This window comes from Grammomys surdaster, unplaced genomic scaffold, assembly GCF_004785775.1.
Source record: "Grammomys surdaster isolate TR1022 unplaced genomic scaffold, NIH_TR_1.0 333, whole genome shotgun sequence".
Taxonomy (NCBI): domain Eukaryota; kingdom Metazoa; phylum Chordata; class Mammalia; order Rodentia; family Muridae; genus Grammomys; species Grammomys surdaster.
In genome coordinates, this window is record NW_021604752.1 from 136,981 (window position 1) to 150,105 (window position 13,125).

General features: G+C 40.2%; 1 protein-coding gene across 1 annotated transcript in view; it reads right to left on the minus strand.

The window, feature by feature from the left end:
* Akap9 (A-kinase anchoring protein 9) overlaps window positions 1-13,125 on the minus strand; it is a 140,311-nt gene that overhangs the window by 75,669 nt on the left and 51,517 nt on the right. Inside the window, exons 15-16 of the mRNA XM_028778283.1 lie at window positions 10,189-10,285; window positions 6,928-7,020 (exon numbers count right to left, since the gene is read on the minus strand). Of these exons, the coding sequence (XP_028634116.1) occupies window positions 6,928-7,020; window positions 10,189-10,285 (190 nt within the window). The remainder of the gene's footprint in view (window positions 1-6,927; window positions 7,021-10,188; window positions 10,286-13,125) is intronic.

Below are 13,125 nucleotides of genomic sequence, written 5' to 3' on the forward strand. Positions count from 1 at the left end.
ATCTACTGCTTCATGAACATGGGAGATCTTTCCATCTTCTGATATCTTCTATAATTTCTTTCTTCAGGGATTTAAGTTCTTGTCATACAGATCTTTCACTTGCTTGGTCAGAGTTATATTATTTGTGGCTATTGGAAAGGTGTTGTTTCCCTAATTTCTTTCTCTATCCGTTTATCATTTTTATAAAGGAGGGCTGCTGATTTGAGTTAATTTTGTATCCAGACACTTTGCTGAAGGTGGTTATCAGCTGTAGAAGTTCTCTGGTAGAATATTTGGGGTTGATTATGTATATTATCATATCATCTGCATATAGCAATACTCTGACTTCTTCCTTTCCATCTGATATCCTTTAATTGTCTTACTGCTTTGGGTTGAAGTTCAAGTAATATACTGAATGGATAGGGAGAGCATGGGTATCATTGTCTTGTTCCTGATTTTAGTAGAAGTGCTATAAGCTTCTCTCCATTTAATTTGATGTTGGATATTGCTTTGCTGTACATTGCACTGATTATGCTTAGGTATGTTCCCTGTATCCCTGATTTTTCTAATACTTTTAACATCAAGGGGTGTTGGATTTTATCAAAGGCCTTTTCAGCATCTAATGAGATAATCATGTGATTTTTTTTCTTTCGGTTTGTATGGCAGATTACTTTGACAGATTTTCATACATTGAACCATTCTTGCAATCCTGAGGTGTGCCTACGTGATCTTGATGGATGATGTCTTTGATGTGTTCCTGGATTTGGTTTGAGTGTATTTGATTTAAGAGTATTTTTAACTCAATGTTCATAAACAAAACTGGACTGAAGTTCTCTTTGTTGCCTCTTTGTGTGGTTTATGAGCAAGGAGACTGTGGTCTCATAGAATGAGTTTGGCAGTGTTCCTTCTGTGTCTATCTTATGCAACAGTTTAAGGAATATTGGAATTAGTTCTTCTTTGAAACTCTGGTAGAATTCTGCACCCAAACCACCTGGCCCTGGATGTTTTTGATTAGGAGACATTCAATGACTGCTTCTATTTCTTCAGGAGTTATGAATCTATTTAAATAGTTTACCTGATCTTGATTTAACTTTGGTATCTGTCTAGAAAATCCTCCATTTTGTTAAGATTTTCCAATTTTGTGAAGTACAAGTTTTTGGAATAAGACCTAATGATCCTTTGAATGTCTCCAGTGTTGGTTGTTGTCTCCCTTTTCAATTCTAATTCTGATTATTTGGATACTGTCTCTCTGTCTTTTGGTTAATTTGGGGTTTGTGTATCTTGTTGATTTTCTCAAAGAACCAGCTCTTGGTTTCACTGACTCTTTGTAATGTTTTCTTTAAGTCTGATTGATTTTATCTCTGATTTTGATTATTCCCTGTCCTCTACTCCTATTTGGTGTGCTTGTTTCTTTTATTCTAAAGCTTTCAGGTGTACTCTTAAATTTCTGGTATAAGAAATTTCTAATTTCTTTAAGGAGGCACTTAGTGCTATGAACTTTCCTCTTAGGACTGCTTTCACTGTACCCCATAAATTTGAGTTTGTTACCACTCCTGGGCATATACCCAAAAGATGCTTCAACAACTCACAAAGATAGTTGCTCAACTATGTTCATAGCAGCTTTATTAGTAATAGCTAGAAACTGGAAACAACCTACCCCTCAACTGAAGAATGGATAAAGGGAATGTGGTACATCTACACAATGGAACACTATTCAGCTGTTAAAAACAAAGACATCATGAAGTTTGCAGGCAAATGGAGGGAACTTGAGATTATCATCCTGAGTGAGGGAACCCAGTCACTAAAGGACATGCATGGTATGTACTCACTTGTAAGTGGATATAAGCCATAAAATATAGGTACCATGTTACACTCCATAGACCCAAAGAAGCTAAACAAGAAGGAAGGCCCAAGAAAGGAAGCTTGAATCTCATTTAGAAAAGGAAATAAAATAGTCCTAAGAGGCAGATGGAAGGAGGAAACTGGGAGGGAGGAGTATAGGGAGGGGGATATGGGGGTTCAGGATCAGGTGTGGGGAGGGACAGGAGAGATGGCTGGATGGCCATGAGAATGAATGGAAATCTGCAACTGATGGGTGGGGGATGGGAGGCATCTCTAGGACAAGACAGAGACCTAGAATAAGGAAGGCCACCAAGAATCAAGGAGGATGACCATAGCTGTGACTCACAACATTGGGGATATAGAACCTGGAGAGGCCACCTCCTATAGCCAGGTATGAACCCCAGTGGAGCAACAGAGACACCACACGACCCACAAAACTTTCAACCCAAAATTTATTCTGTCTACAAGAAACATGGGCATGGGAGATGGAGCAGAGACTGAGGAAATGACCAACAAATAACCAGCCCAACATGAGACCCACCCCATGGGAAGCACCAATCCCTAACACTACTAATAATACTTAGTTATACTTGCAAACAGGAACAAGATGTCCTCTGAGAGGCTCAACCCAGCAGACTCAGACAGATGCAGACACCCACAGCCAAACAATGGATTGAGTTTGGGGACTCTTACAGAAGAATAGGAGGAAGGATTGCTGGCCCTGATGAAGATAGGAACTCTATAGGAAGACCAACAAGGTCAACTAACCTGAACCCTTGGGGTTCTCACAGACTGAACCACCAACCAAAGAACATACACAGGCTGGACTTAGGCTTCCCAGTTCATATGTAGCATAGGTGCAGCTTGACCTTCATGTGGGTCCCAAACAACTGGAGCAGGGGCTGGCCTAAAAGCTGTAGCTTGTATGTGAGATATGTTCTTCTAGCTGGGCTGCCTTGTTTGGTCTCAGTGGGAAAGGAAGCGCCTAGCCTTGCAGAGACTTTAAGCGCCAGGATAGTTGGAGGATTCCCAGGGGCCACCCACCTGCCCAGAGGAAAAGGGGAAGGGGATGAGGGAGGATTGTGGGAAGGGTTAACTGGGAGGGGGCAGTGAGTGAGATGTAAAGCGAATAAGTAATAAATACATAAATAAATAAGAAAGAGCATAAGAGCCAAAGGGGATGGAGGACACCATAAAAATAAAGCCCTTCTAAGTCATGAACTCACAGTGACTGAAGCAGGTCCTTTGCTTATGCATTATGGCCTCCAGTTCAGTGTTTTTACGGGACTTGTGAGTATGGGAACAAGTTGGTCTCGCTGATTACTGTGCTTCTCATGGGCTCTTTTCCTCCTGATGTTTGTTTTGTCCAATTTCAATCGATTACTTTTTGTTTTTACCTTATTATATTTTATTATATTTTATTTTATTATTATCCTTTAGAAGCCTGTTTGTTTTCTAATGAGACAAAAAGAATGGATCTGGATGGGTAGGTAGGTGTGGAGGAGAGGGGAGGAGTAGAGAGAGGGCAAACTATAATCAAGATATATAATGTGAGAAAAAATCTATTTGCAATAAAAAGAAAAAAGCCTAGCCTCATGATTTTAAGTGAAAAAAAATATCCTAGAATAAAGTCATAGATAAACTTTCTACAATGAACTGTCCACATATTTATGGTACAGTTCCTAAATTTTAAAAAGTAAAAATTTCTAAAAGCAAAAAGTGTTCAGTAAAAAAGTCTAGATAATAAAGTTTTAATATTTCTTTCTTCCAAGAAAATTTGCTATAAACTTTTAGTAAATACTTTGTAAGCTCTTTTCTTTCTGTTTGCATATAGATTTGAACAGATACAGGTAAAATGACCACAAAAATGTGATCATATTCTAAATTATGGCTTAGTCATAGCTTATCTATAGTAAATATATTTCTGAGTCAAGAAATATATCTCATTATAATATCCAAATTTGGTCACACAGATTTATTATATATACATATAGTCTTTTATTTAATTCTCTATTGGTAAATATTTAAAATTGGGTTTCACTTTTTTGTTGTTTGGTTCTTGGAATAATGCTATGAAGTCCAGGCAGACGTTAGACTTACTATGCAGCCCAAGCTGGCCATGAACCTGTAATCCTCCTGCTGCAGTCTTCTGTGGCTGGAATACAGAACACCACTGTACCTGGCATGGGTCCATTATACTATCTTAACCAGCACTATGATGGAACCTTTGTGATTATATCATCATGCATATCATTTCTTACCCCACATGAAATTTCCTAAAGCAGGCACTATGTTTGGCCAACTGGTAAAGAGGATAACATATCTCAGACACTTCCCTACAATTATGATCCTGGATCACTGCCAATTTCCCCCTAGCACAGTTACTTCGAAACTCTAGCAAGGTCTGAAGCCTTTGAAAACCAAATGTTCCATAGCTGTCTATCAAGTTCTACATCTACAGACCGTCTATAGTTAGTACAGCTGGCTCTCATCAACTCAGGATGAGATCATGCCTGGGGTCAGAATCTTTTCTGCCTGGCTTTCAGCTTTCAAAAACTGTGGTCTAAGCTGGGCAGTGGTGGCTCACTGCTTTAATCCCAGCACTCGGGAGACAGAGGCAGGCAGATCTCTGTGGATTTCAGGCCAGCCTATTCTACAGTGAGTTTCCAGGACAGCTAGGCTACACAGAGAAACTGTATCTTGAAAAACAAAACTGATTAATTAATATTAATTTAAAAGTTTAAAAACAGAATACAAGAAGAAGAGGAAGAGGAGGAAAGGAGAAGGAGGAAGAGGAGGAAGACGACAACGAAGACACGGAGGTGGCATCGGCGGCAGCATCAAGATGGGCTGGGAATGTAGCCCATGGTTGATTGATGTTCATGAAGTGGACATGAAGCCCTGGGCTCAATTAACAGCATCTCACAAAGAACTGAGCACAATGGCAGATGCCTCTAATTTCAGCACTCAAGGAGGATCAGAAATCCTCTGACAGAGAGAGTTCTGCTTTAGTAGACAATGCCCTACCAACCAACCCAACAACCACAAAAGAACAACAGAACAAAAGTCAAGAAACAATGCGAGATGGAAGACAGAGTAAACGGTTGACTAGCATTCTGCTGTTCCGGTTCCAGTATGATTTAATGGAGAATGACAGAAATGTTTCCTAAGAGAGGGCTGGCAACATTTACAGAAGATGTCACTCCAAAGATTCAAGAACTTCAATAGACTGAAAGGCTTCCAAAGACATTAGCTTTTTATGCCCTCAAAACACATCAAAAACATAAAAGTATCTTTCAAAAAGCAGAGAAATGATCCTAAAATGAAAGTTAAAAATGCAAGAAGACTTTAGAATTTAAAACAATTTACAATACAAGTCTGGGGATGGCTCACCCCACCACATTAAATAGGAACATCAAATTAAAAAAATCAAAAATACAAAATGCTTCAGAAGAAATTATATAGGTGTATTAAACAGCTTGTCTCATTGCTGTGACTAGTATACCTGACAGAAACAAAATAAAGAAGGAACTATTTCTTTCAGCTCTAGTTCGCCGACTCCTTGGCTCTAGGTGCTTGGGTAGATCATCATGATGACCAAGGATGTGACCAAAGCTATTTACATCACGGCAGACCTAGAAGCAGGGACAGGGAAACGTGTACACTGGACTGGCTTTCTTCTTTTCTGCCTGCTATCTTGTCTAGGCTTCCAGCCCGTAAGATTACATCCAGAGTCTCTGTAGTTACCCCTCTCTAGAAATATTCTCAGACACCCCGTCCTCACCACGCTCCTAGGTGATTCTAAGTCTAATCAGTCTGACAATGAAGATGAACATAAATGCTGGTCTCCACTGTGGCACAACACTAGACACAGACCTGGGATTCCTTTGGGCCACATCCCCTCTGGGGCTCACTGCGTCTTCCCTTCTTTCCAATGATGACTGAGACCTTCCTGCACCGCTGGTCTGCAAGTACTTTATCTGCACTGACTCACTGGATCCTCACGAGAAATACTAGTATCTCTTTTTACACCAAGAAAACTGACATTAGTAAGTTAAAGAATTTTCCCAAACTTCACAAATTTAAAGTATAACATGTCCAATAGCAAATCCTATGTTAACCTTGAGACTCTGATATAACATTCTATCTGAGGATCTTTGTAGGTACAAAGGACAAGACTTGAATTTCTGGAAGAATCACACAATGATTCACATACAAGCCACAACTCACTTTCCGTGATCTCCAAGAACTCACTCACACACTAAATGAGGAAGTCTTCACAGTCCAGAGATCTTCTAGGTCTTCATCTAACATGAACATCTCATGCATTTTCTCTTAAAATCTCATGTCTTCCTCTTAAAACTCCATATCCTCCACAGTTCTTTATTTTAAAAAGGAGCAAGTAACTCATAACTCAATGGTTCCAACAGTAAAATGAAATGAATGTGTGCTCTGGAAGGAGACACTAAAACGAAGTAAGTGGAACTGAATGGCAACCTACGGCATGGTTAGCACTCAAGAGTCTAAAAGACGGGCTCTCAGCTCAGTAACTCAAAGACAAGCCGATGCCACACTGACTGGGCTCCGTCCCTCAGCCAGGCGCTAAGCTCATGTTGTCCTCTCTTCATGTCACTGCACACAGTAACTACTCTGAGAAGAGGTGACAGCTAGTCATAGGACCGAACCAATTGCTTTTCTGTCCTAACTTCAACCATATTTAAAGAAGGCCAAACTCATTCATGAACAATGTTAAGACCAATAATATCCACAGAATATTCCACTTAAAACAAATTATAATGCCAGGTGTGGTGGTACAAAATTTGGGAAGTAGAAGCAGGAAGATGATGAGTTTGAGGCTGGCCTGGACTTCACCCCTCCTCCTCTCAAAAGGAAGGAAGGGAGGGAAAGAGGGAGGGAGGGAAGGGAGGGAGGGAGGGAGGAAACAAAGCAAAATATTTATAGTCAATACTATTATCTGACAATTTAAAAGTAAATTATGACAAGAAACTTACGATGTAAAATGTATTACATGCCATCAATAAAATCTGCCTATTGAAGGCTCCACGGGAACAGAGAAACCACCTTCCACATCTACTATACACCCACCTTAGCTATTTCTTCTTCCAATCGTTCTTGATACTGTTTTTCCATCAGCTTAACCATATTTGTTTCTTGCTTCACTTCAAATCCATCAGAAAACTACATGAAAAGGCAGATGATGACACTTTATGTATATAAAATGTATTATCACCTATTTCTAATCTCTTAATCTCAAAATGTTTCTTAAACAGTATTTCTTAGCAAACTTCTGGATACTGTTAACAGAAAGTAAATTTCTATTATTTTTAATTAAAAACATTCATTCTAACAATTCTACTAAATTACACTTACTACTATAAAAGAAAGGAATACTTATATATTTATAATTCAAGTTAAGGGAACTTAAAATAAGATTTTATGTCTGTGTGTATGTGTGTTTATGTGTGTGTGTGTGTGTGTGTGTGTATGTGTGTATGTATGTGTGTGTATTTTTGTGTGTGCACGCACACGCATGTGTGTTTCCTCAAGCTGTGACTGCATTTCTTGGTCAAATTTTTTTACTTTTTGGTATTTACTTATATGGTCCAATTTTTCACAAACATGAATACATTTTTGTCAGTATAACAAACATAAGCATTTTCTGAAACATAAACATATTCTTAGAATCAAAGTATTTAACACTTAGGTGAATTTCTTTTTTAAATGGGTCATTTGTTTTTAATCTGTTTATCTTCTGAGTTTGCATGTGCATGTGTGTGTCACTGTGCACAAGTAAAAGTCAAAATATTCAACCTGTGGGAGTGAGTTTTGTCCTTCTACTATGTTTCTTCTGGGGTTCAACAAACTCAGGTCTTCAGCTTTGAAGTGCCTTGGCCTGCTAAGTCATCTCCTGTTCTTTATGAGTCATCTCAGGCTATTGGCACAAAGCTACCAATGCAGACGGTCACAGGCCAGTGGGCTTGGCCTTCTCTTGCTGCTGCTGCTGCTGATGCTGCTGCTGCTGCTGCTGAAGGCTCTGCCTGAATTAATCCTTGTACTCCTGGCCTAAGACACCTTCTTCCTCTTCACCAGGCTTGTTGTGGTATTTCAGCCCTTCTGTTTTGACATGAGTTGGAATACAGCCCTATTAGCATGAGGGTGGTACCCAGCTTCTCCATTTACACATTCTGCTGATGCTCCAAAATGATGATATCTATCATGCCTTGAGAGTTCAGACAAATGAGCTCTGCAGGTACAGTCTCCCTCAGTGCCTTCTACTCCCAGTCCTGATGCTGCTCCCAACAAGTCTGTACAGCTTCTTCTCCAGGCTATCAGTCAGGCTCAGTAGCACCAGGGAACAACATGCTGGTGATGCTCCTTACTCTGCCCCATCACCAGCGTGTTTCAGAAGGAACAGAGCTATAGTCCATGCACATGACCTGAGACCAGATGGGTGAGGTCGGCCTACCCATATGCTGAACCTCACCCATTCCCTAAACCCATTAGTCCCTTCTTGGAAAACCCATTAGTCCCTGCTCTGCTTCCTGGCAGGGTCCAAGCATTCGGAAGCTAGAACGTCCTTTTCATATTGCAGGTCTTCAGTGGGTGGTGCAGGTTACATGAGGCCATCCATGTATGGTTCTGTAGTACTGCCACAGTCACGACATCATCAGAACACAGACTTTGCTAGTGGCTCCTTCACCTCCATATAGACAGTGTTGTTAGTGTGTCCGAGATTGATGACTACGCTGTAAGATTCTGAACCATGACTAAGCAGTCCAGCCCACAAATTTAGAACTGTCATGATCTTTCCTGTTGACTCATTCACACAGGTCAGAAAATGGTCCCTGAAGCTGCAGTCAGGAAGAAGTGGAGGAACTTAGAGGATGCGTTACAGGTCACAGTGGGGCACAATGCCCTGATTGTCTGTCACAGATGTAAAACCAGTGGTTCTGGGCCCCAGTGAGCAGTGTTTTATGCTGATCTTACATGTGAGTGTTTTTGTCACTCAATTCCAAACAGCCATAGATTCAGGTGTTCTTCTAAAGCCTAGGTGTCTCTCAGTTCTGAGAGTTTACAGAGGAGAGGGCCCAAACTTCCACATGCTCGAGAGATGTGCTCGGCGCTCTAGCAGAGCCAACAGCCCCACTGTCAGCCTACAGCATCTTGTCTGCCCCATATTCTCCTTCCACAAACCAGGGCTCCTCAGCAATCAACAGCACAAACTAACGTTTGCCTTTTCTTCCTGAGTCTCAGGCACCTTTGAGATTTAGACTTCAAATATGGAAGCTTCTGAGATCTGTCACTATGACAGAACTTCCAAGCCATCTCCACAGGGGCAGCAGTGGGGCCTATGGGCCTGGGGCCCACCCCAGGTTTGCTCTGGCTTGTTTTGTTATGAGGCCTACTTTGGAACCTGGGACTTCTTGGAACTGTCAATGCTTCTGACCTCTGGGTCCAGGCTCCCTGGTCCTCTTCAGAGATGGCACCTGAGAAGCACTGGCAGAGGGCAGGGGCCTCTTCCTTCTAGTACCTCCTCCATATTTTTCTCTTGGCCTTATGTTTGTCTTTCTTGCGTGTGATAGCCCTGCTGAGCCGGAGGCTGATGCCATCTCACACACAGAACAACAACAATGTGAATTTCATCAAAAAAACAACAACAACAACAAAAAAAAAAAAAACAATGATCCTTAGGAGTACGGGAGATACAGAAATTGGCTTGATGTACAGAATGAGAAGGAACCATGATTGGTATCTTCTCTAACTGCAGATGATGCTGAGAGTGCTGTTGCTGGAGATGTGAAGCGTGGAACAGGGTGTTTTCCTGTGTAGCACATGCTACAAAGAGCTTTTATATAGGGCGCGGCCTCTGCTGGAGACACCCATCACCGCAGCCCCAGCTCCTCGGATCTTGGGGATTCCTGAACACTGTCTGAAAGATGGCCTGTCCTACTTCCTACAGTAGAAAACTCAGGGCTGAAGCTGGGTCTCTACATGTACAGTGTGTGTGTGTGTGTGTGTGTGTGTGTACATCGAAAGGCATATATTACAATAATAAAGAAAGAGGCCATGACTTTGAGAAGTAAGAGTGGCTCATGGGGGAGTCCTGAGGATACAAAAGGAACCAGGGAAATGATGAAATTATACATTTGTCAAAATGAAAAAAAAAATCAGAGCAAAATTTAAATTGATAACACATTTGGATAAATGAAAAACAAAGCCTTCACGTTTACTTTCTCTTTCTCTGTATTTTCCCTTCTAAATCTTTTGTGTTTAATTAGTTACCAAATCATGTTCATAAAATGGCACTAAAAAAAATCAGGGTATGAAAGATAAGAAATGCAATACCTCTGCGGTGCCGTCCACACGCTCCCGTAGACAGCTTTCACAGTAGCCTGGTTTCTGGGCACCAGATCCTTTAAACTCCACTGAATCAATGGATAAGCTAAATGTAAGTAGAAGAGGGTGGAGGTATTAAGAGTTTTGAGTTTTATTAATCTAAAGTCTATAGCATACACGCATATACTGGAAAACAAAAACCAACAAGCCAAGCCTTATAGACATTGTAACTTAAGTCATGTTTCTGTCTAACTTTTATATTTAAAGGTAATAAAATGTAAAAAGAGTATTTTTACACATCAGCAAATATAGTTTATGCCACTTTACAAAGTGTATTAAAATATACATCTATAGGCATTAATTTTATAGTTATTGAAGATAAATTTAGTAAAGAATAAAATCTGTTTTATTAAACCTCTCCCTCTCTTCCTCTCCCTGTCCCTGTCACTCTCCCTCTCCCCATCCCCTTCCCTGTCCCTGTCCTATCTCTCTCTCAAAAGCCCTGAAGAAGACACACCAGAAGTCAGAATGCTCCCCTGCATCTGCAGTGGGCCTAGGCCCAGTGGCAGGAGAGGAGACTCCATCTTTACAAAGTGACTTTAAGACGTTGTTGCTTTTAATATATTTGTGTATTCTTTAGCTTTATGTCTCTATTCTGTGTTGTTCTACAGGCATCCACTAATCTATGAACTTTTTTCTAAAATGTTTAGCTTGAGTAATAAAAATAAAGCAACATTAACATTTAGGAACACAGGAAAAGATAAAGGGAGAAAGTCATAATTTTCACTGTTAGGAAATATAATTACATGATCTCCATTCACATATATCCCCACTGCCTTCTTTGTTCCATTCTATTTTTTTTTAATTTCTTCTTTTTTCTGTTCTGTTCTTCTCCTCTTTTCTCCTATTCTCTCTCACATTTTGCTGTATAAAACTGACCACATAAAAATGATGCCACTGTCTAGCTCTATAACCCAGTAACTTAACTTCTCATGACATTTACCCCTGTACAGATATTTAGTAGTACAAACGATGCTACAGTAGCAAATATTACAAGTATGTCTTTGATGCTTACATCTATATTTTTCTATCCTAAGACTCTTATAGCTGTTAAGTGTAATACGTGAAATCCTGGCACTTCATTGACAATCACTGCATTCTATAAGCTTTATTGGTACTTACTCCAATTTGGAAAAGACCAGTTTAACTAACAACGAATTCACAGCTACCCAATAAAATGGATATGACCACTGGCCCCTTCCTATCTGATTTTATCCTTGAAATAAATGTAATCATGTCCCATACTCCCTGGCAAGCAACACAGAATCATAGTATTTTTCTCTATGTTTCCATGAACATGTCAATCACATGTATTAGTAGCCATCCATTAGTCTATTTTCCTGGTATTCTAGTAGACAACATTACAGAAATGTGCATTGAACATGTTACACAGACATGGGCTTAAATTCCAGAACAGAGGTGACTAGTTTACAGCTCCATTACTGTCTTTTAATAATTACTTGCATCACTGAATTACTTCAATTATATTCACAATTATATTGAAATATCCAAGAAAAGTTACTTTGTAAACATACCATTCATTTTTTAAAAATCATTAAGTTGGTATACTTACCACAATCAATCTTATTATGGCACTTTCTAGCAAACTCGGCCTCTTAGCAGATGCTGCTCACTCATGTTCCGATGCCCCGCCCTTCCCTGTGAGCCCTTTCCCCTTCTTGCTCCTTTCTGCTTTCAAGGTGCAATGCATTCTTTGCCCCTCCTCCATCTTCCCCAGCAACTCTTTTCACTCTCTCAGTCTTCTAATATTTTTATTTGGTTTTGTTTTTCAAGACAGAGTTTTTGTCCTAGAACTCACTGTAAACCAGGCTGGCCTCGAACTCCCAGAGATCCATCTGTCTCTGCCTCCTGAGTGCTTGGAGTAACGGCGTGTGCCAGTACTACCAGGCCTTCCTTTCTAATTTTTTAAGCCTTACATTTACACACACACATACACACACACACACACACACACACACACACACACACACGGCCATTACAAGCTTGGCTGCATACAAGGAAGAACATTTTGTCGAACATTTTGAGTTTGGGCTACCAAGCCTAGTATTATACTTTCCAGATTCATTAGTTTTCTTGCAAAGTTTATAATTTTACTTTTTTTCTACAACTGAATAAAATTGTATTGTTAAATATGCTGCATATTCACTCATCTGTTGATGGACATCTAGGCTGGTTCTACTACTTGTTATTGTGTTCGGGTAGCGTAAATATGGATGTGTAGGTTATCTCTGAGGTAGTGTATGCAGCGCACTGGGTGTATGACCAGGACTACAGCTGGGTCATGCAGTAGCTCTGTTTTTAATTTCCTGAGAGAACGCCATACTGAGTTCCATAATGGCTGATGTGGTTTGCTCTCCCACCAGCCATGAAGAAGGATTACTCTTTCCTTACATCCTTGCCAGCACTGAGCTGTCATTCAACTTCCTGATATTAACCATTTTGACTAAGGTAAGGCATTAGTTTGCATATTCCTAAAGGATAAGGATGTGGAATACTTGTAGAAATACTTGCTGGCCATTTGTGTTTCTCCTTTTGAGAATCATCTGCTCATTCCATTAACCCACTTGTGACTTGGCAGTTTTGGAATTACATTTTTGTGGTTTTTCATCAATTCTAGATATTACCACAATGGCAAAGGTTTCTCTCACTCTGCTAGATATTTGCTCTGCTGACAATTTCTTTTGTTGTGCAGAAACTTTTAAACCTCTTTGTACAGCTGACCCCTTCCACAGGATCCATTCAAGCTCTTCACAGCCTGTTTCATTGATGCCTCAAGACACTAAAGGAAACTCGTTATCTGTTACTATTTAGAGGTCACGTAATCTCTTCCTGATCATATGGCCAGCAAAGGTTACTGCAGAGAAC